This window comes from Bolinopsis microptera, chromosome 2 (genome assembly GCF_026151205.1).
Source record: "Bolinopsis microptera isolate Bmic1 chromosome 2, MBARI_Bmic_1.0, whole genome shotgun sequence".
Taxonomy (NCBI): Eukaryota; Metazoa; Ctenophora; class Tentaculata; order Lobata; family Bolinopsidae; genus Bolinopsis; species Bolinopsis microptera.
The window spans coordinates 16,929,834-16,951,782 of NC_087073.1; the positions used below are offsets into that span (position 1 = coordinate 16,929,834).

A 21,949-nucleotide genomic window follows, 5' to 3' on the forward strand; every position below is an offset into this window, starting at 1 on the left:
ATAAAGTCTTCAAGTATTGTGATGAAGCTATTTGTGTGGATACAATGGAGATAGATATGAGGAATTGTTTCTAAGTTTGTGTTACACAGGCTACACATGGGAGTATCTGTAACAATTTTCATTTTGTGTCTCATGTATCTACACGTCGTGATCCTCATTAAAAGCTTGTACTGAAATTGAATCAACTTAAAATTTTTAGATACTAAGAAAAATAGGTTGCTAAGAACGACCGCCCAATCTATTGGTTGATTATTTAGGTCAATAACCCATTGACTTAATGGGGACAGCTCGTTTGGGCAGATAGAGTCGTACATTTTATCTCGAATTTTACTTCCCTTCACCTGTCCAGTTACAGAATGTAAAAATTTAAGTTTTATATTTGAGTCAACAAACTCAATATTCCTTGAGTTAATAGTGGGGCAGTTATATCTCCGTATCCCCATGATAATGTTACAGTACTCAGTTTTGGAAATAGTATTTGGAGACAACTCCCACTTGTTAATGAACATATCGTAGTTAAGGATTGTACTTTGGTCAATAGAAAGGAAATCTGAGATGTAAAATATTCCCTTATCAATCAGATGATTGTTCCAAAGTTTGGCCCCGATGTCGGTTATTGCTTGGTTGTACCACACGCAGTGATCAATAGAACCCAAGGCTGCATTTACCGAACTTATCTTCCACTCAGTGTAACAATTAAGGACGTCTCGAGTAAAATGGCAGTTGGTTTTAGCGAGACCGTTTTCTACGGAGATGGTGATATGGTCAGGAAATTTCAGCTGCATAATCATAATATCTTTCCAAGTGTGGTGAAAGGAATTATTTAGTAGCTTGGATATGAGGCTGGTTTTAAGACCTATGATAAAATCAGATAAATAAAAAAGTCCCAGGCCTCCATGTTCCTTATTTCGGGTAATAATCTCACGTTTTACTTTATCGCGTTTGCAACCCCAAAGAAAATGGAAAATAGCCTTGTCAAAGATTCTGATAAAGGAAGCATCCGGTCGAGGGAGAGGAGAAACAAGATATGTTATTTGGGAAAAGAGAAGGGTTTTAATGACTGTGCATTTACCCATCAGCGTCAAATCCCTCTTGCTCCATCGGTTTATCCAAGACTGAACCTTAATCAATTTATCATTATAATTACTGTTGACAATATCCATCAGTGAGCCATCGTTCATATAAACTATACCCAAAGCGGTGAAGTTATTAGTTATAAAATCATAGCCGTATAAACTTTGAAGGGATTCTAGTAGAGTTGTATTAAGACGAGCTCGATCTAAAGGAATACATCTAGTTTTTTCGATGTTAGCTTTACACCCCGAGCACTGAGCAAAAGTTCTGAGTTCTGTCATAACCGCCTCTACACTTTCAATTGAAGCTTTCAGAAACAGATCAGTGTCGTCTGCAAAGAGACTCTGTAAGATTTCCACACCTGATATGTTAAGACCCCTTATATTAGGATTAATCTGAATTTTATTCGAGAAAGTTTGGGCCACAATCAGAAAGAGAATAGGAGACAGTGGACTACCCTGGTGAAGACCTCTTAGAATATAAATAGGCGAGCTTAAAAACCCATTAATATTGGCGTAGCTAAAGCATGCTTGAAAAGCCACTTTAATCAGTTTAATAATGTATTCGCTGAAACCCAATTTTTCAAGAGTACTGAAGACAAAGTTATGTTCTACCGAATCAAAACACTTTTCAAAATCAATCTGTAAAAGGAGGCCCTCTTGTTCCGTGTCGTTGTTAAATGATTCCAGAACCATTGACATGAGAATAAGATTATCTGCTGTACTCCTGCCCGCTTGAAAGCCTGACTGGGTTTTGCTGATTATGCTGGGGATAGCCTTCATAATCCTATTTTTAGCTATATGTGTGAAGATTTTATAGTCAATGTTTAGCAGAGTAATAGGTCTCCAATTCTTTATGTAATTAAGTTCCACTGGGCTCCTGTCATCAATCTTGGACTTCTTATTCTTTGGTACCTTGAGCATGAGATGGTCACCATGAGGTCTCTTCGACCTGGTCATGGTGTTTGAAAGTTCTATATCCGCTACATCCACATCCAGAAGTGCTTTGAGGTAATCAGGTGCAGGTGAGTTCATTGGTGATTTCAAAATTAGTCTGGTTAAGATATCGTGGACGCTAGAACTTAAAGTAGTTGGAGGGATTGCAGGACGGAGTTTAATCAAAATAACGCGATATACAGTTTAATATAATAGACGTCGAGGCCTTATATTTATGCTTAACTGCAATCTGCATATAGTTATATAATTTGAAACTGAGTCACATTTAGAATCCATATTAAGATTGATATTAATATTTCCGGACATCTTATACTACCTTATCGGACCTTAGTTGGAGGAGTCCTAACTTTCCTCACGTCCATAAATGGAGTTTTCTTTGTATCATAAATAAACAGACATAATTATGAACGGACATCTTACTATATATAAAGCGAGACGGTATATATGTGTTTATCCGTGCCATTTTACTGACACCACGGCATCAACTTGAGCGCAACTTTCCGCATTACGCAAAAACCGTAAAAGATATACAACTGAAACTTTTTTGATTGGGTCAAATGCTTTAATGGCCTCCAAATCAGCATGAAAATATGAAAAATTGGCTAAGGAATAATGATTTTAGAGCCCAAAATTTGGACCCTCAAGTGGTGTCAAAAACGCGAATTATTATTTTAGTCTCTTGAGTCTTGACACCGTTTAGCGGGTTATATTATACGGGTTCCTGCTAGTGGGAATAACGCGACAGTTATTTCTAGCCCTGAACGAAATTCTTGCAGAGAGCCTAAAACTGTTACTGTATACCTAAAAGTGAATTTAGGTTCACTTTCAGCATCACTGAATCATTTAACTATAATTGTAGGGTAACTAATACGAATATTTTTGATAACCACCCTCTCTCCCTCGGTTCATCCTGTGTAAGCTCTCTGCAAGAATGTCGTTCAGGGCTAGAAATAACTGTCGCGTTATTCCCACTAGCAGGAACACGTATATAAACTGGTTAATGTTTACTATAATATTGAAATATTACATTAGAATTAGATAAATAAATAGAAAGATAGAACATACCACTATATCCAAAAATTGAAACACTGTACCGTAGCACACAACACAAAAAGTTAAACTACTGGCAAAGTGTCCTCAGAAAAATAAAAACCCTAAATATACCTAGCCTTGGTGAGACCTGCTTCGCGATTGCTATTCAGCGATGTGTGCTCCACAAGTCATCACATACCTGAGTTACAATCACGGTTGCAGTTTATTAACTCACAATTAAAAGTTCCTCGTTATTAGCCGTAATCAACAAATACACGCAACAGCCATAAATAAGAGCCATACACACATTTAAATCAAAGTAATTATGTAGATATCAAAAACACCGAATGTTACACCTTAACCTTATCTACACTGAAAATCTTGCCGTCTCTAATATAATGATACTTAGTTGGCTCATCAGTGATCATTTCCTTTACTTTGACAACAAGTTTCTGATGAGCTGCTCTCTCCTCCTTGCTTCTGTCAGGTGTGATGTACCATGTGTGGTACGCTGTACATTTAGATTTCTTCAGATTTCTTGCTCGAGCAAGAACCATTTTTACTGATTCCGCGCAAGCCAATGTCACTTTTATTGGTCTCGGTTTACCACTGCCTGAAGTTGTTTTAGTCCCGATAGAATTTGCTGCCACAACTTTAGGATCACACCCTGAGGATTCCCAAATCAATTCGATCACTTCTTCTGCCACTAAGTGTGGATCAGGGGAGTAATTCTCCGGTACACCGTAGATAATGAAATTCTTACTACGGATGTCGTCTTCAACTACGGTTTTCACAGCTGTTTTTATACTGTTGATCGACGGAGTACTTGTAGTTGTCTCGCAGTTCTTCTTCACGATATCGCTCCACGCTGTCTTCATCTCGGTATGAACAGTTGTTTTAAAAGAGTCGAGTTGCTCCTGTTGCTGTTTAATCCGGTCTTTCTGATAGTTCAGCTGATCTGATTTAAGTTTGTCTATCGTACTGGCTGCACATTTACAAAGTTCAAGATTACTAGTCATTAGCTTAGAAAGATTTTCAACTGCAGTAGCCAAGGGATCTTTATTTACAGCCATTAATCTCGAATGATTCAGTTCTGTAACGCTTTGTGCTTTTGACATCTTCAAAATCTCATTCATCGCTGACGATAGCTCCTTTTCAAATCTGTTCAGATGTTCGACGGAAAAATCCATTTTACAAAAGCCAAGGCGTACAGCACGACGTGTCGGTGTAACAGCAAGTTGAGATAACACTACCGATAAGAGAGCAATTAAAATGTTGCAAAAGCTAGAATAAAAGATTGTAACTAATAGGCAATTCGGTAGTGCGGCAAAGCACGGTTAACGCACGGTTAAGGCACGGTTAAAGCACAGTAAAGGCACGGTTAAGGCACAGTTAAGGCACGGTTAAGGCACGGTTAAGGCACAAGGGTTACATAAGGCACGGTTGAGGCACATCACTTAAGGCACGGTTAACGCACGGTTAACGCACGGTTAAGGCACGGTTAACGCACAAACTTCCCGTTAACCGTGCTTTGCCACACTACCGAATTGCCCAGTTTTAAACTAATACACAATATTAATGGTAGAAGGCCTTACGGACATTTTCTGCTCGATACGCTAGGGATCTTAAATGATTAGACTGATTTCCTCAGCTAAAATCGAAAAAAACTGATTTGTCAATATTTGAATCAAATATTGTACAAGTATCACCCGTTAAAAAATAAGCTGTGTACGATCCGTCTCAAACCTTAGTTCCCAAACCTTAGTTCCCAACCCTTGATTCCCAACCCTTAGCTACCAACCCTTAGTTCCCAACCCTTAGTTCCCAACCCTTAGCTACCAACCCTTAGTTCCCAACCCTTAGTTCCCAACCCTTAGCTACCAACCCTTAATTCCCAACCCTTAGCTACCAACCCTTGCAGTTCCCAACCCTTAGTTCCCAACCCAGCTCTCCAGCTTTCTAACGTGAGAAATATTTACCGTACGTGTTGATAAGTTTAAAACTTCGTCAGCTTGGTCCCCTGGCTTGTGGAGATGTTATAAAGTTTACTTATATCCTGCAGGCTTGTCCACCAAGATTGAATTGGGCAATTAATAAGCCCGTCTATAAACGATTTGGTGCAGCTGTTATCGGTTCCGTACGCTGAAAATGAGCATATTATGCTGTGTTTCATCATATCAGTATTGATTTATTAAACTTCTTTTCTTTTATTTCTGATCCTAATGACACGACTTCCCAATTCTTGAGAAAGGAAGATAATGAAATCTCTGCCGAGCTCAGTATGATTGCAGTTAAGAAAATGTAGTATAAAGTTCCAGACAATTGCTACAGAAGACAACCGAATAACTGTTCACGAAAAGAAGGCAAACAGAAAGTGTAAGTGAATAGTGAATAGTGATCCCTAGCATCTAGCAGGCCAAGAACAACTACTAAGGCCAAGAACAACTACTAAGGGGATAAATCTGGGAGGTGGATGAACAAGTGGGAGCAGACATTCTAAAAGCTGAACTAAACACAATAACGTAGATTATATCCAGCTAAATATTACATATTGACGTTGGAAAGACCAAGGTTACAAGAACATAAGTAAATAATAATTTCAACACTACTATATTATACTGTATATAACAAATAATTTGAGGAGATTCTCTCAAGATGATTTATTTGAAGAGTTCAAGAGCCTTGTAAACTGTGAATGATTCGCTTCTCCAAACAAATCCAAAGTTAAAAGTAAATAGTGTCATCAATATATGTAATTAATTTATTTAATATTGTCATGTGTCACATTCTCCTCGACAAATCGTGATTTTTCAAGTTTACTGCGACAAATTACGAATACCCTTGCTAACCAACATGCTAACAAGCACCAACATTGATTATTAAACTTGACCAGTCGCTATTAACTTAACCATATATGACATATAAAACTTGACCAGTTGCCGCCAGGACACTCCCACTAAATCGCTCGTCCAAATTAAAAAAAATTCTTGTGAAAAGGCCCTGAGGGTGTGAAAGTTCTGTGTTTTTTGGACGCTGATTCCGAATAGATTAAGAAAGTTTTCTAAAAAGATTGAAAAAATCTCATAAAAAGATAAAAAACAAAATAGAAAAGCGTACCAGCTTATATAACATTACAGGTTACAATAATGTCAATGCATTATTTCTAAATTTCTCAGGACCCTGTTGAAACATGAAATTAGAAGTTGTTTCATTTCAATGCTAGGCAACTCGATTTCAACCGCTTCCTTATTTAAGGTGCGTGAGAAAACTAAATCAGGATGACAATCATAATACGAAACAACGAGAGCCTTTTTATACGAGTTAGGTTGTCAAGCTAAGGTAATTCTAGTTCAGCATGACATGACGTCACCTTCACCAGAGAAAATTAAGAAATTAGCCTGAACCATCAGGTTTTGAACTACATATCCTACATACTAAAATACTATATTAATGTTCTTTACCCATTTCATTATAAATCGTTGTTATTTAGTGCTACTTACCGTGCTCCGATATACGGATACCAGTACCAGAAATTACGATTTAAAGGGAGATTTTTCTCCAAAATTAAGTGCAAACCTCGATTTATTGAAAATATGATTTCCAATTTTTAACCGCAAATATTTATCCTCCCCCAAGAAGACCAGCAAATTGGGGGCTTAATTGCAAAACCCTGACCTTATACCGTGCCCCAATATTATACCGATACCATGAATTCCGATTCAAAATTATTGTGAATGTGATTTCCAATTTTTAACAGCAAACATTTATCATTCCCAAGAAGACCAGCAAATTGGGGTTGAACAAAATATAAATTGCATGCCTCTTTGAAATTTATCCAAGCCTATCACAAATGCGATTCGTGGCAAAAATGTCGATGTACCTACTATCTACCTAGCTTAAGTAAGATGCCCAGTCAAATAAGCTGAATGCCAAAACTCGTTCTAACTCTAACTAAAACAGCATCAGTTTTGATTGGGTTTTGTTTACTGGTTAATATTTACTCAGTAATAGTATAAAAGTTTAGATATGAAAGCAACCGAAAGATAAAAAACCAACCAGAAGATAAAGAACCGATAGAAACGACTGAAGTATAGTGAAATGTATTGGCTACAAGATAGGGACTACAATATCATCTAATGCAGTAAATCCACTTTATAGTGTCAGATCTCTGCATTGTTACTTAATCAACCTCGCCGTACTTCGATGTCTCAATGAGTCAGAACCTCAATGACCCATGGTTACTACAAGTAAAGTACATAGTTCTTTAGTTCAGGTACTAAATAGGGCAATTTGGTAATCTAGCTAGGCACACTTGGGGCACACTTGGGGCACACTTGGGGCACAAAATTGTATTTTCTGGGGCACACTTGGGGCACACTTGGGGCACAGTTGGGGCACAGTTGGGGCAAAAAGTTACTTGGGGCACACTTGGGGCAAATAGTTCCCAAACTATACAGTTGCAAAACTACGCTGAACCTGAAGTGGAAGATCTGCTTTACAGTGAGAAAGTGACTAATTGCAACACTACACGACGCTCTGGTTGCACGCTAGTTAATAACCTGAACAAGAAGTAGGAGCTGTATTTGCTGAACAGCTAATCTCCCTGATGAGTACTCAGATGAGCTCACACTTGAAGGGAGGTCCAGTTTTTCGAGGATACAGATTTTTATCTGCCAGGAACTGGTTCAAATGACAGTTTTTGCAACGTCCCAAAAAAGGAAATAACAACATGGTTCTCATCATAGATGATACGTACGAACTCTACGAACTCCTCAGTGACAACGAACTCTACGAACTCATCAACCCAAAATTACGAACTCTTGAGGAGTTCGTTTTGTACAACTTACGTAAAATGAAATTAAACAGAAATTGTATTTACAATTCAGCCAATTCAACACATAACATACGATTGTAAAACAACTAAATATATTGGTACTCGAAACTTCTACCACGCGTCGCGTGTACACTGTACATTTCACAGTACAAGGACTGGTCGATCGACTGAAACATTCTGGCGCCAATAGTTTGCGCGCGCACGTTCCCTGGACACGTACTGTTGCAGAAAACTTCAACTTGTACTTCTGGCGTTGCGTTTCGTTTTCTTCTGCTGTAAACAGCTGTGATCACACCGAATGTACATTGTACATTCAGTGTTCATGTATGATGTATACATTTTATTTTGCCATGTACAGCAGACTGAACTATTTGAAATTGAAGTGCACTGTGTATAGACTTATAGGTATAGTTGATGATTCAAATGTCATTGTAGGTACAACTTTCAGCAGTAAAGTAGACAGTGTACAGTACTACAGTAAAGTTGATATAATAATGTACAGTTTATAGTTATCTGTATGCATAGTTTGGTACGTGATAACGCCTGCCAAGATCGTACAGTTGTATTCTTTATTTTTACCCCAATAAATATCTGAGATCATGCGAGAAATCCTGAGCTGATTACTTTTTTAAAAAAACATTTTCCATGTTTTTTTTGAAAAATTGACTAACGAACTCCAACGAACTCTAACGAACTCCAAATTTTGAACGAACTCCACGAACTCTACGCCAAAAATCAACGAACTCCGCATCTATGGTTCTCATCTCCTTTTTTGGTTCCGACAGGACCGTTGATTAAGATAATAAGAACCATTTTAAAAATCGTGACGTTAGCAAAACTAGCTGCGGAGGGGTTTCGAAACATTTTGATTTGTACACAATACCTAATCAATATCTGTGACAAGAGTACAAGTGTACACTGTACAGTGGCTGACAGAGGGGGAGTCTAGAATGGCAGAAATTTGGCTGACGTAATATGTGAACCATCCTTAACTAACTTAAGGTCGCTGTCCGGACTCTTATAGGGCGTGAGATTCTAGGGTTGCATGCTTTAACCTGAACAACCAGTATAATCTTCTAGACCCTGAACATTAGAAACATTTTTAAAAGTTCGTTTGTTGATAATACAAACTAAGAATATTTTAAATTCTTGTCATTTAACTTCCGTTTTAGGATAATTTGACAAATAAAACGTTATTTTGAAGATAAAGTTTAAGTTAAAAAATTAGAAAGTTTTTGCAGCCTCAATATTTTGCCCTCAATTAGCAAAGGTTCTTCTTTCCTCTCATCGGATTCTGGAAGATCCAATCTGAAGAATCGATTTAACACATTCACAATTTTATGTCATGCTTGGAAGCCATCAATATTATATCCTTATATTCATTATTCATTGCAAAACGTAAATGATTCATTTGCCCTCGACTATAAAATGCTCCAAAAATATTATGGTTAGAAATTCAATAAGTTTAACAATATATTATACAGGTGTGTGAAATATTACATGCCTATCTCAGAAGTTCTTTCCGTGACAATTTGCCTGATTTCCTTATGATCAGGGTTTTGATGAATGCAGCCCTGGATGACTGCAGCTGAGATGACTGTAGCCGGGATGACTGCAGCCTGGATGACTGCAGCCGGGCTGAGTTTGGATGTTCCTCAAGCTGTCATTATCCAACGGATAATATCCATGGTGATTTTGATTCGATTTTGGAATTGACTCTGATTTTCCACCAAGAATTCAGTTAAGTTGACATACCCAAGACAGTGGACATGACTTCTGTCGGGTTGATGCAGCAAGGTCCTACAGTCTGTACTGAATTATTGCATTGCAAAAAAAGTGCCTAAGCATGCAATCAGAAGCCATGTTTTGGTTACTTCAAGTAGAAACGTGTTTAATGTTTCTGAAAGTATTGCAATAGATTTCTGATCCATCCTAGGTTCAATATTGTGAAACAAGCCCTGTTGAAGGAGACTAATGAATGAAATTAATCATCCAGTACTGGCCATCAACACCGGAGTTAAGTTAATTTCACAACAGGGCTCGTTGAACACAACGCTAAGCAGTTGAGATTAAGAGAGAATGAAGACCTTGGGATCTGCTGCAGAGGGTTAAGAAAATGGAACCTGTTAAACTTGTGAACCTGGCGGAGTGTTAGGCACAGGTTGCCGCCATGCCACAGATACACTGCAATATCTACATACCAGGCCTCTCGAGGGAAACTCTATAAAAACATCAGGTTTTATTCTGCTCTGTGGAATCAAGCGGGAAAAGAACATTAGGGCGAAGGACACAAGCTTAGCTCGAAGAATTGGATCTACTCACGTGTAAATTTGAAACAAAACATACTGATGTGACAAATAATCTACCAGATTAAAACGAGCCAAAGATTAAGATATTTTCCTTAAATATCTCATTTAACTCAGCAACTGGGTTTATTGTTTGGTAACCTGCTTAGACCAATCAAACACTGCCTAGATGTTCATATATGACAAACTTGATCTTCAGAACATCTTACTAGTGGCTGACACTACGGTTACCCAGGTTTAGATCAAGGGCAGTACGTACCAGGACTTTACTTTGGGTAGAATAATGTCACTGAGATGTGTTCACTTAATTTCAAACCATTAATTTGTAAACTGCTGAATACTTAAATAGACATGCCGAGTGCTGATAATAATAAAGTTATCACTTATTACGTAAGCCAGTTGTTAGTCATTAATGATTAATTTGACGTTATTCATCTCCAGTTATGGAAGTGACAATGACTTGGTGAATGTTGTCCAGAAATACGAAGGTCACTTGAGACGAACTCGTAGTTTTAGTGAAAGTGAGAGTCAGCAAGCCACAAACTCCACCACAGCACCGAAAGGAAAAAATAAACTGTTTCAGTTTGTGAAGAAAACGGGATCTAAGCTTAGATCTCGCCTCGTTACATCTAAACAGCTTGCCTTAGGTGCTAAACATGGTAAAACTGAACCCTGTCACAGAAGAAACTGCAAGTGTTGTAAAATGATCATGAATAAGGACTCCATCACATCAAATGGCAAAAAGATCAAATCAGCCCCTGGTTGTTGCAAGACCTATAACATCATCTATCTTGTACAGTGTTCGATTTGTAAGAAAAACTATGTGGGTAGGACTATTAATAGCTTGCATAAAAGGATGGACGGACACAGGTCCAAATTTTATGAAATCGTTGATGGTAGAGCATTTGATATTACTAGTGATGAGTATAGCCTAGGAGTTCACTTGATTGACCACGGTTTAGGAGTACATACAGATTTTAATGAAACTTTTAGAACTTTTATTTTAGAGAATTGCAGTCCCAGTACACTTGAAGTAAAAGAAAATAACTACATACATTTGCTTAATTCTCTTAGACCTTTTGGCCTTAATACTGTCAATCCCTTTGGATTACCTATATTCCATAAACCTTAATATGATCTTTTTAACTTTTTCGGATTCTTAATTTTGTAACGGTTTGAGTTTCACTAACCTTTTAACATTTTTTAGGTTCAATGTCACTGGAGATGACTACAATCGAAATATATTTGGCAAGAATCTGAATGTTTTCAGTGTTGAAAGTTTAGTTTCTTAAATCCTGGAGTAGTCATTCGTGTCCCTGATATTTGGGTTAATTCTAACTCTCCTATTAATTTGACGTTTTTCATTACAATCATATGATTATACCGTGGCATTGAACTGTATTAATTGGTGTCACCAAGGTGTGTCCGGTTGCTTGGATTGTCCAAAGTTTAGAATGCTCCTCTGAGATAATACCATCCGTTTGAGCCTGTTTTTTGCCGGTGGTTATTAGTAACCACCGGCAGTAACTATTCCAGCGGATATTTAATTGAATATAATTGCAGGTGAATATATAGCCAGTTTACATAATAATCGTGCAATTACAAGTACATCACAAACCTTGTAATCTGCGAATGTTGTGACAACAAGCAAGATTTGTTGGGATTTCGAAATGATTCACAATCACCAGTACTTGGCATAACCACCGATTCTTTGATTGCACCAACCATTTCAGTGAAACAAAGTGGGGACGATTGTTGCGTCCTTCCAATTTCTAGCGAGAGTCTTGCAGAAATTTGATGGTAACCCACCGATCATATTAGCATATTGAACAATTTGATCAAAAACTTTGCTGAAACCGTATAAAAGCCTTGGATTTTATGCAGATCAAACGCAATCTTCATCATAAAATTCATTTTCTGCAAGTGTATTGGCCAACCCACGTGCGACAGCGTGGACGCAAGGTGTGACAACAGCTCGATCACAGCAAACAATCACACTGCAGGTATAAGGCTTATAGTTATTTCTGATTGAAGCCTCGCTAATTAAACTTTGAGAAAGTCGCGCGTTATTTGAATCGCAACTTTGTCATGAATTTATAATACTCAAATAGCTTAGAGTTAGTATGGCAAGGTAAGAGGGTATATACAACAAATTATCTAGTTTGAATTTGATAATATTCCTCAGTATGGTAAGGTACACGATCTCTATAGTTCGACACGTATTTAAGTTTGACCAGATTTTCTCGGATTTAAAATGTATAGTAATAATATATTTTATCTCATAATTCACGGCCATACAACTTTTGGCCGTGCTAAGATTATAATAATACACATATTGCATATCTAAATTGAAAAAATCAGAAATGTTTCTCATGTGTGTGGTTTAGGCCTTAAAATGCTAGTATAAGTTCATTGGTGAATGATCAAGGGAACCATACCGAAATAAGACTCTAATTAATTAACAACGCTTTTTTACAACTGAAATAATTGAAATTTTTATGAACAAGTTCGTACTTGTTCTTAATTCAAATATGGTTGTGCACAAGAATTGCTTTAAATAACAGATGTTCGGGTATTTGTTATAAAAATATTATCGGATTGAAACTAGGCCATATCTTTTTAATCACTTAGCTCAAATTATATCGAGCAAGGAATAAGGATTATGATATTTGTCATCTAACATCCTTATATTAAATAACAAGTCTGGAAATTTGTTAGGATTGTGACGTCATACCAACATGTACCATAACAATTCTCATCCCTTTGTGATATCACATATAAAGACATTATATCCAGTGTAGCTGCTAAATAAGACGAGAGAAATAAGAATCTGGCCATCTTTAGACTGAAAGTGAACGAAATTGAAGAAGATGGTGTTTGTTGAGATTATATCAAACTAGCTAGAATGTTTTGTAGAAAACTGAAAAGGATCAGGAGTGATGCTGAGGTCACTAAGCATCTATGGAAATGTTTATTGGATAGTGAAACAACAGCCTAGCCTAGTCTCTTTGCTCCCCATATTATTATTATTTTTGTTTTATTAATTTTTTTATCTACCTTCCTATACTTTCAACATCATATCACACTTCACCCGCACACCTTCTCACACATTAATGACCATATCAGACCTGTATCTAATGTATCTGGAATTTGACGTATTGAAATACCAATTTTGACTATATATCTACAGTTATTCACCATGGATTTGTTTGTTATTAAATAGTTTTTCATAAATTTTTGGATTTAGATTGATTCGATGTAATGGGTCCAAGTTACTGCGGACATAGTTCACTATGTGTTTACCGTGTTTGGGTGCCCATAATATTTTACAGATGGGGGCGATATTTTGAACGATTCTATTTTATATTCATCTATTGCTGTACTCTGTAAAATTTGAAAAGTATTTAATAAAAATGCTGAAAATACAGTGATCAGTCCATGAAGATAGAATCGAACTTTTCTGATGCAGTAGCTACTCAATCAAGTATTGACAAACTACGGAAAAATACAGAAACGTTATGATTTTAAAGCTGTCTATATAAGCTCTGATCGCTCGTAAAGCTATAAGAGGTAAAGAGGGGCAAGGCAAGAATTTATTATTGACAAAATATGCAAATTATTTTAAATAATTGCCCTTCGAAAATTGTGAGCATATTTGCTTTAGTACATATGAAGCCTTTTTGGGTCAGTAATTATGTAAAATAGTTGTTAAGAAAGTTGTTGGAATTCCCAAGATCATTCGTTCACATCGTCGTAATTTCAACAAGTATTGTGCTGTTTTGTCACGGTCTTGTCTCTAGAAAGTGTGCGTGACTCATCGATTGAAGTATTGTTCTAAAACAGTTAATTGATAAATAAGGTGCAATCAGCTATATTTGGCGCTCATTTGTAATACAAACAAGCGCTAAACATAGCTGATTGCACCTTATTACAAATTATATAACATTTAGCGCTCATCAATTACAACGGAAATTTATGTAAGCCGTGTCCGTTATTAGGGGAATGTTACCTTTTATTCGAGACAGAAATTTCAATTATTAATTATCAAAAGTGGAGAAAACAGCAGTATTTAAAGGCAGCACTTTATTAAGTATCGTAATATAGTGGTTTCGCAATATAGTGTTGTAGCAATATACAGGTCGGAAAATTTCTTTACACGTTTCTACAAAAATATTCGGAAAATGATTTTAGAAATTTTGATCTTCAGAAACTTTTTACAAAAAGTCAGCAGGGGTCATTAGTGTCTTATTATAGCTTACTTTCTGTAAGTCTCGGCTCATGACTATCTAACTGTCGAATTATTAGATAGAAGCTTGGCTCACTAGATCTAAGTCTCGCCATGCAAACTCTTCAGTTCAAGGCAAAATCACAGATATAATTAAGCGTAATAGAAGGGAGCACGAAAATTTTAGACGGTCTGTTTGTCTGTAAACCGTTTACTACACGGAAGGGAGGAATTAAATTAAATCCGAATTTTAAACACAGACGAAGATAAACGGAAGATAAAGCAACAGCACATTGTTTAGGGATACAAACAGAAATGAGAGTTTAAATACAGGGCAGCATGGTTGCTGAGTTAAGCTGATCAATCAAGTGATTATCATCGTGTCACGTGATGCAAGACCGACCAATTGCGCTCTATAAAGTACTGTTTTATGGACGGACCACGTCCTGCTTATTTGTTCATGTTTTGATTTCTAATTCTTATCTTACATGAGCTAAAATGTGCTTGAACTAAATGTTCTGCTGATTACATGACCAAAACAGGAAACTCCATCGTACGGTAAAGTTGCCATGGCAAAACTGAGGGGTGGAGCGTTTTGCTGATATCCTCATCACTTTTTATGTTTTATTTCAATGACCAATCTCGGACAAATTAAAATTCACGGTTATGTGAGCGAATACTGCTGCCGGACCACCGGTACTGGTAGGGTGCCATATCGTGAAACTGGGGATATGTTTTCGGGTTAATTCCCGGAACGTGTAACCAGATCAGGTTACTGATCATGTAGACCATTTTATGTTCATTCCTAAACGGTTCCCTACCAGCGCTCAACCAGCAACAGTATTCGCTCATGCAACAAAAGAAAGTTATTTTAATATAGTATGGAGTATGGACTATATGGTCTGCTATAAATGAAATGGTAACACGACTCCTGTCCGACAGCGACATCTGTCCGACTCAGGGCCGTACCAGAAAAAAACGACATCTCGAAATTGTGATCTGATTTCAATACGACACATTTCCAATTAGAGACATGATCTGAACTGTTACTTGCTAATTTGTATTACGTAACATTTCCAATTTGAGATATGATCTGAGCCATATTTTACTACCGTACCATAGTTTATTTTCATTTGATGTCGATAAATTGGGAGCAGGACTGTAGAACGGGGGACTCTAGAGCGGGGGACTCTAGAGTGGGGGACTGTAGGGAAATTACAATATGATCCGAAATTCGGACAGATGTCGCCAAAAAAGACATCTGTCCGAAATCCCTAATTCGGCTGTCGGACAGATGTCGCTGTCGGACAGATGTCGCCCAATCAAATGAAAACTCCAAATGAAAGCTGTGCTCTGGATGGCATTTTTGTCAATAAATCTCAAACCTATGTCGTGTGGAGAGTTTTGAATAAAAAGATGATTGAAAACGTTAGCGTTTTCGCTCACGCGTAAAACTTGCTCACAGTTATTGTTAATGGTGGCAGTCATAGTTGGTTCGTGCGTTACTTTTCAAGGAAAAGTGCGTTTAGTTCGTGAAGATTTTTTCGTGCGTTTAAGTGCGGTAAAGTGTGTTAGTGTTACGTGCGTCTGCCTTTAAGTTTACATTACGAGGATAACGAATTTAAAAATTCTTCATTCCTACATCTTACTAAGGTAGTGTAAAAGAGAACTACCACGTGCAGCTGCACCAGTCTTTTCAGATGTACTGATATTGCGCAGATTACCGTGGATATATAAAAGTTTCTCCACTTTTTCCGTGCCTCTCGAGATCCCTCCCCCCTCCTGCTTAAAAAACATTCATATGCTTATTACTTTATTATCCTAATAGATCATAGAAACAAAATAGTTTGGTGTTCTCAAACATGTGTAAATTACAAGGTGAGATCCAGTGGCCACCCAAAACTGTAAAAATCAATTTAAAACATAAATATCGAAAGTAATAAATTATTGAAAAGTTTTGTTCATGAATTTACTTCAAATCAACATTTAGTCTAGAAATCTAAAAATCTAGCAACCAATTTCAATCAAATGGCTGATGACTAACTTTTTAAGTTTTTAGTAGAGCAAGGTCATACTAGCCCGAATTTAAGTCATGATCTCATTAATTCGCCCCCTCATTGTTACTTCACTTTCGTGGCTTGTTTAACTCTGATGCTGTTGCTGATGTCATGATTTACTCTTCTTATCCGGAAACTGACAATACTGTCACTATAACGCTAGCACTGTCACACTTCAGTTGAGTTCAACAGCCATGGTGTCCAAACATCATCTTTCTTAGCTTCTTCGTTTTGATCCTCGAAAAACTTAGGCTCCACGGGCTTATGGTTTCGGTTTGAGTATGTTCTCAGGGTTTCATAAAGTTCGTCTGTCTCGGCGCTGAAGCGCCAGGATAAGTCGTTGCTCTCAGTCACATCCCAGGAGAGATCAAAAAGCAATTTATCTTTAGTCATGCAGTCCAGGTTGAGGCACTTCAGCGGGTCTGCAGCGTATTTTGTCTGGGTCTCTGCGTAGGCACGCATCTGCTGGCTAATGTTGGGGCTGATTTTGTAGTAGCTTGCATTTACCACTATATCTTCGTTCTGGATGGAATTGTCCTGGGAGGTTGAAAGCTGGTTAAGTATCTTAATAGGGGTGATGAAATTTGGTGGTGAGTCTAGACTATAAAGCATTATTCAGTGGTTCTAAAGGATGATTTAACATGGAGGGCGTTCAGTTTAATCTGCAGGTATTTATAGAGTTATAGTAACAGCATCAACTATCTTCAATCTAATAAATTGTTTCGTCAGGTACTTTTAATAAAGTTAATAAATTCATTTCTAAGATTATTCCCCTCTTAAAAGTAAACTCAAAGTTCGGAATACGGCTATCAGTGTCAGACGACGAGATAAAATTGATTTTAATAATTGGTCTCAAATTTAGCATTAAATATTAATTAATATATATCAAGAAGGAGAAGAGTATGTTGCCTCTGGCTCAATTATATTCACAGTTAAACTTTAGTTTTGCAATATGCTGTAAGAAGAGTTCTGTAGGATCCTATAACTAAAAAAGGCGTGGGCGTCGCCCAACTGGAAAATAATATACATAAAACAGGGCGGGTCGGATTGTCAATGGTGTAAGGTTACCATTTGGCTGAATTTGATTGGCGCAACTGCAAAAATTCTCCTATGCCCTAAAAAATAGCCCCTGCATTTTTTTTGCGCGACAGTGAACTGAACCGGATTAAATTTGCAGTCGGTTCCTAAAACACATAAATAAAACTAACATCAATGAGAGGGTAGACTTGGTCGAAGTCCATGAAGGCAGCCTTCCCAACAATAAGCTTATATTTGCCCTTAATGATAGCTGCCTGGTTGAAGACAGGGTCAATGTCTAATACCACGTGGTCGCGAGGAGCCTCTGCTTTCTGGGTCTCATCCAGCAGCTGTTTGAATGTCTCTGGACAATTGGGGAAGTTAAAATATATTTATCGGTAACCAATCGCTGTCTTTAAATGGTGATGATTAAATTTCGGGAGCATCATGAACAAGGATTGTGGCCTTAACTCAATTTATGGGAAAGTCGCAAAACGGGTGCAGTGAATCAGTGATTATTTGTGTCATTGATTCGTTATAAAGTTATAATGCATAATTTCAATACAGGGTTATGCAAAAAGATTGATCAACGCATATCTAAACAAACATACTATACTAAGATACTATGTACATTGCTTTCCTCACCTGAATGATCTATTCCATCAAGGTAAGGTTTTTTATCATCTTGAAACTGAAGTTCTTTCTTCAAAAGTCGTGGGTCAAGTTGAGCGAGACTGACGATAGTTGGGAACCAGTCAGATATATGGAACAGTCCATCGTACTTGACTGAGCTGTTTACCTGACCTGAACATCACCAGACTCATTAATATTGTTACACATTTTCAGTAAACACAATTTACCTCAGGTTATTGACCTGTAGCTACTGACCTGACGCTGCTAATAAGGTATGAACCAGCAAGTATTTACCTGGTGTAATTAAATGAGGTATTTTAATGAAAGCAGGGGTCCTAACACCACCCTCGTATAAAGTGCACTTTGCTCCTCTGAATGGCAGGTTGGAGCTGCCCAGACTCTCCCCACTCGGCATCATGAGATGTCCTGAAAATTGTAGATTCTATAATCTTATAATGAGAGCAAGTTCCCCTACATTCATGCACTATCCTGCCAAATGACCTTCATTTGGTCATGTTTTTGATGGTTATTACATATTATGATCTGTAACAGGTGGACTTACCACCATTGTCACTGAGGAATATGATGATGGTATTGTTTAACTGGTGGGTCTTCTCGAGAGCTGATGTTATCCGTCCTACACCATAATCCAAGCTAGTTATCATGGCGGCCATCTTCCGTCTGTTCTGTTCAATTGGACACTTTAATTCTAGCAAGAATTACCCGACCATATTCTACACGCTTGTAGTCCAACAATCACTCCGGGAGTATTGAAACACTAAAATTAGAGCTAAGTGTCCCTACCTGCGAATACCAAAACGAAAACTACTAGTAAGAAAGAGGAACCTCATTCTCGATATCCTCATTTTGTGCGACGTCTTCGTCCATGGGGGTAATGGGCGCATGAGGATTCTGATAGGACATCACCATGAAGATGGGTTTAGGTTTGTCCTCATTTCGTTCTTGTCTGCACCTAACTTAAAGATTGCGTCACATCTTGTGGTAAATATCTTGCCGACCATACATTTTCCGGTAATTTGTTACTTTGGCATTCACTTAACTATAAGTATATATACTTCTTATTAAGAAGTCTGCAAAAATTTGCGCAAATCTGCCAGATTAACTTTTTCAGACGAAAATGATCAAAATTTAGTTATAACTTTATAAAATAATTTGTACCAATCTTACCGTCTCCTTGATCCTCATCGTTAACTGGAAAAGCTTCCTCTATGATCTGTACAGCTTTCTCAGTGAACAGCAGCTCCGAAAATGTCCCATTTGGATCCTTGATAATCGTGTGATTAACTTTTGTGTCACCTGAAATGTGAGAAGGTTATCTTATTAATCGAAAGACTCAGATGAGGAGCTGTTGTATTTATAAAATCTTTATAAAACCGTCGGTTGCAGGGATTGTTGAGTTCAAATCTTGCCATCTTCGTTTGAGTTATCAAATTTAGACGGTATTGGTCGTATAATTTAAGTATTGAAGTTAAACTGTTGTGATCAAATTCGAATATAGGTCAAGATAATGACTTTGATTGCAGTTATAATATAACCTAAAAATAAACTTCGCATTTTTCGGATTTAAAAATTGTGAGGATGTTTAACTTTGACTGAAGAATATGACTCTTCATATTACAACAGAATCATGACAAGTATAGGGTTATCAAGTATCAAATTCTAACACCTTTAATGGGAATGGAGATTGTTTGAGTAAGTCTGATATAATAATGCTGTCTATCTGAGCAAAGAAATTCAGTTTGCATGATGAGTGAGATGACAAGGAGTGAAGCCTGTAACTCCTTAAACCTTTCAACCGAGGAGAATTAACAAAATATTTGCATAATAATTCTGTGACTCTCACTGATAAGAAGCAGGATTGTTTTTTGAGAATCCGCATGTTTTTCTGGAGATCACATGAGATGCTCATCAATAAATTAAAGATATGATAAAGGTGCTTGCGTGTTACTGCCAAATTGTGCGTGTCTTATAAAGTCAGAAACATGTTACTGATAAAGATGTACCAGTTTGCTTTAAAACCCCGGATTGCAGTAGAACCCCGCAGGACATAGGAGGCAAGGTTCAAATTTGTTGACAATGTTTTCTAATAACTAATTGACTTGTGATTAACCCGGCCCAGTAGAAACAGTTTTCATTTAAATCGTAACTTTAATTTGGTTACTACTGGTTACTGACAAACCTTGATCAGATGCTATATCCTCAAACAGATCGTATCCCTTCCCAGACCTGGGACCTTCGTAACTCTGATGACTCTTGTAGGTTGTACTCCCGCCATAAGTTCCATAAAAGTAGTCAAAACCCCGCCTGAACGTTTGATTATCAAGTTTCAGATTATATATTTCTTTACTATCTGTGACAAAAAATTAATCATAAAGTTAACCCAACGTCGGACTAGTCGACTTAAAAGTAAGTTTTAGTGATTTTCTATTGGAAACCCTCGTAGAAGCTAAATTGGAGTTGCTAATTTGCAGTAGCGTCATACCAATAGTTTTTGTGGGTTGTACGTTTATTATTGAGCTAAAACTCAGAATATTTATCCATCGTGTAGTGTTTATCATACTAATATTTGTCGACATAACTCATAATATCACAATAATATAAATATCTCGAGGGAGTAACTGATGAATTAAGTGTCGCAAATAGCAAGTTGCAACGACAATTTCACACGAGATGATCGTTAGGGTGATGTGATATTAAATGATTTGAAGAGTTTGCTAATTAAATGATGAGGGTGCTCGATTAATGACTCGTTTAGCTTCATTTTGTGATGTGATGTGAACACATTGTCAGTTACAACTAAAACATCAAATATAGTCACATAATTGTGAGAGTTTTATTATATGTTTTATCATTAGTCAGTGAAGATTGTGACATAAATTATCACTCACTAATAGTTGACAAAGATGGAATCAGATAGTACCTGGTGTGCCTATGTTACAAAGATATTACATATTTCGTGCAATGCATATTGTGTCAATAAAGTTAAACGGGCTGAAAATCAACATGGTCGGATAAAACAATTTCATTTACCAAAGTCGACTTTTACTCCTTATCGGTGGTTATATGGTAACTGGCGGTTACTAATGGTTACTGATGGTTACTAATGGTTACTAATGGTTACTGATGGTTACTAATGGTTACTAATGGTTACTAATGGTTACTAATGGTTAATAATGGTTACTAATGGTTACTAATGGTTACTAATGGTTACTAATGGTTACTTATGGTTACTAATGGTTACTATTGGTTACTAATGGTTACTAATGGTTACTACTGGTTACTAATGGTTACTAATGGTTACTAATGGTTACTAATGGTTACTAATGGTTACTAATGGTTACTAATGGTTACTTATGGTTACTAATGGTTACTATTGGTTACTAATGGTTACTAACGGTTACTAATGGTTACTTATGGTTACTGATGGTTACTTATGGTTACTAACGGTTACTAAGGTTACTTATGGTTACTTATGGTTACTAATGGTTACTAATGGTTACTAGTGATGAAAATTAAGAAAGTAACGTCTGCTAACCGAGTCGGTGTCATATCCCAGCCAGCAAAACCAAGATGCCACTTCCCTATCAGATAGGTTTTGTAGTCAGCCGTTTTGAGCGCCTGACAATATCAGCTGTCAACATTTCTAATCAACTTGTAACTATTCCCAGCAGCGAATACTTCAATTTGGTTCACAAATTTTAAATACAGTTAAACCACCTAACTTATCTGAGAGAAAGTGCTCCTTTCAAAATAAATGTATCCCAGAATAACTTAAATTTAAAAAAGATTTGGTC

General features: G+C 37.1%; 1 protein-coding gene across 5 annotated transcripts in view; it reads right to left on the bottom strand.

The window, feature by feature from the left end:
* Positions 1–16,273: 16,273 nt before the first annotated feature.
* The window catches only part of LOC134811249 (arylsulfatase I-like), a 37,757-nt gene continuing 32,081 nt past the window's right edge, over positions 16,274–21,949 (bottom strand). For all 5 annotated transcript variants that reach the window (XM_063818021.1, XM_063818019.1, XM_063818018.1 and 2 more), the window contains 9 exons: positions 21,691–21,773; positions 20,335–20,459; positions 19,323–19,451; positions 18,981–19,107; positions 18,697–18,820; positions 18,429–18,560; positions 18,147–18,305; positions 17,693–17,865; positions 16,274–17,021 (listed from right to left, as the gene is read on the bottom strand). In XM_063818021.1, the coding sequence (XP_063674091.1) occupies positions 19,058–19,107; positions 19,323–19,451; positions 20,335–20,459; positions 21,691–21,773 (387 nt within the window). In that variant the 3' untranslated portion in view covers positions 16,274–17,021; positions 17,693–17,865; positions 18,147–18,305; ... (1 more) ...; positions 18,697–18,820; positions 18,981–19,057. The remainder of the gene's footprint in view (positions 17,022–17,692; positions 17,866–18,146; positions 18,306–18,428; positions 18,561–18,696; positions 18,821–18,980; positions 19,108–19,322; positions 19,452–20,334; positions 20,460–21,690; positions 21,774–21,949) is intronic.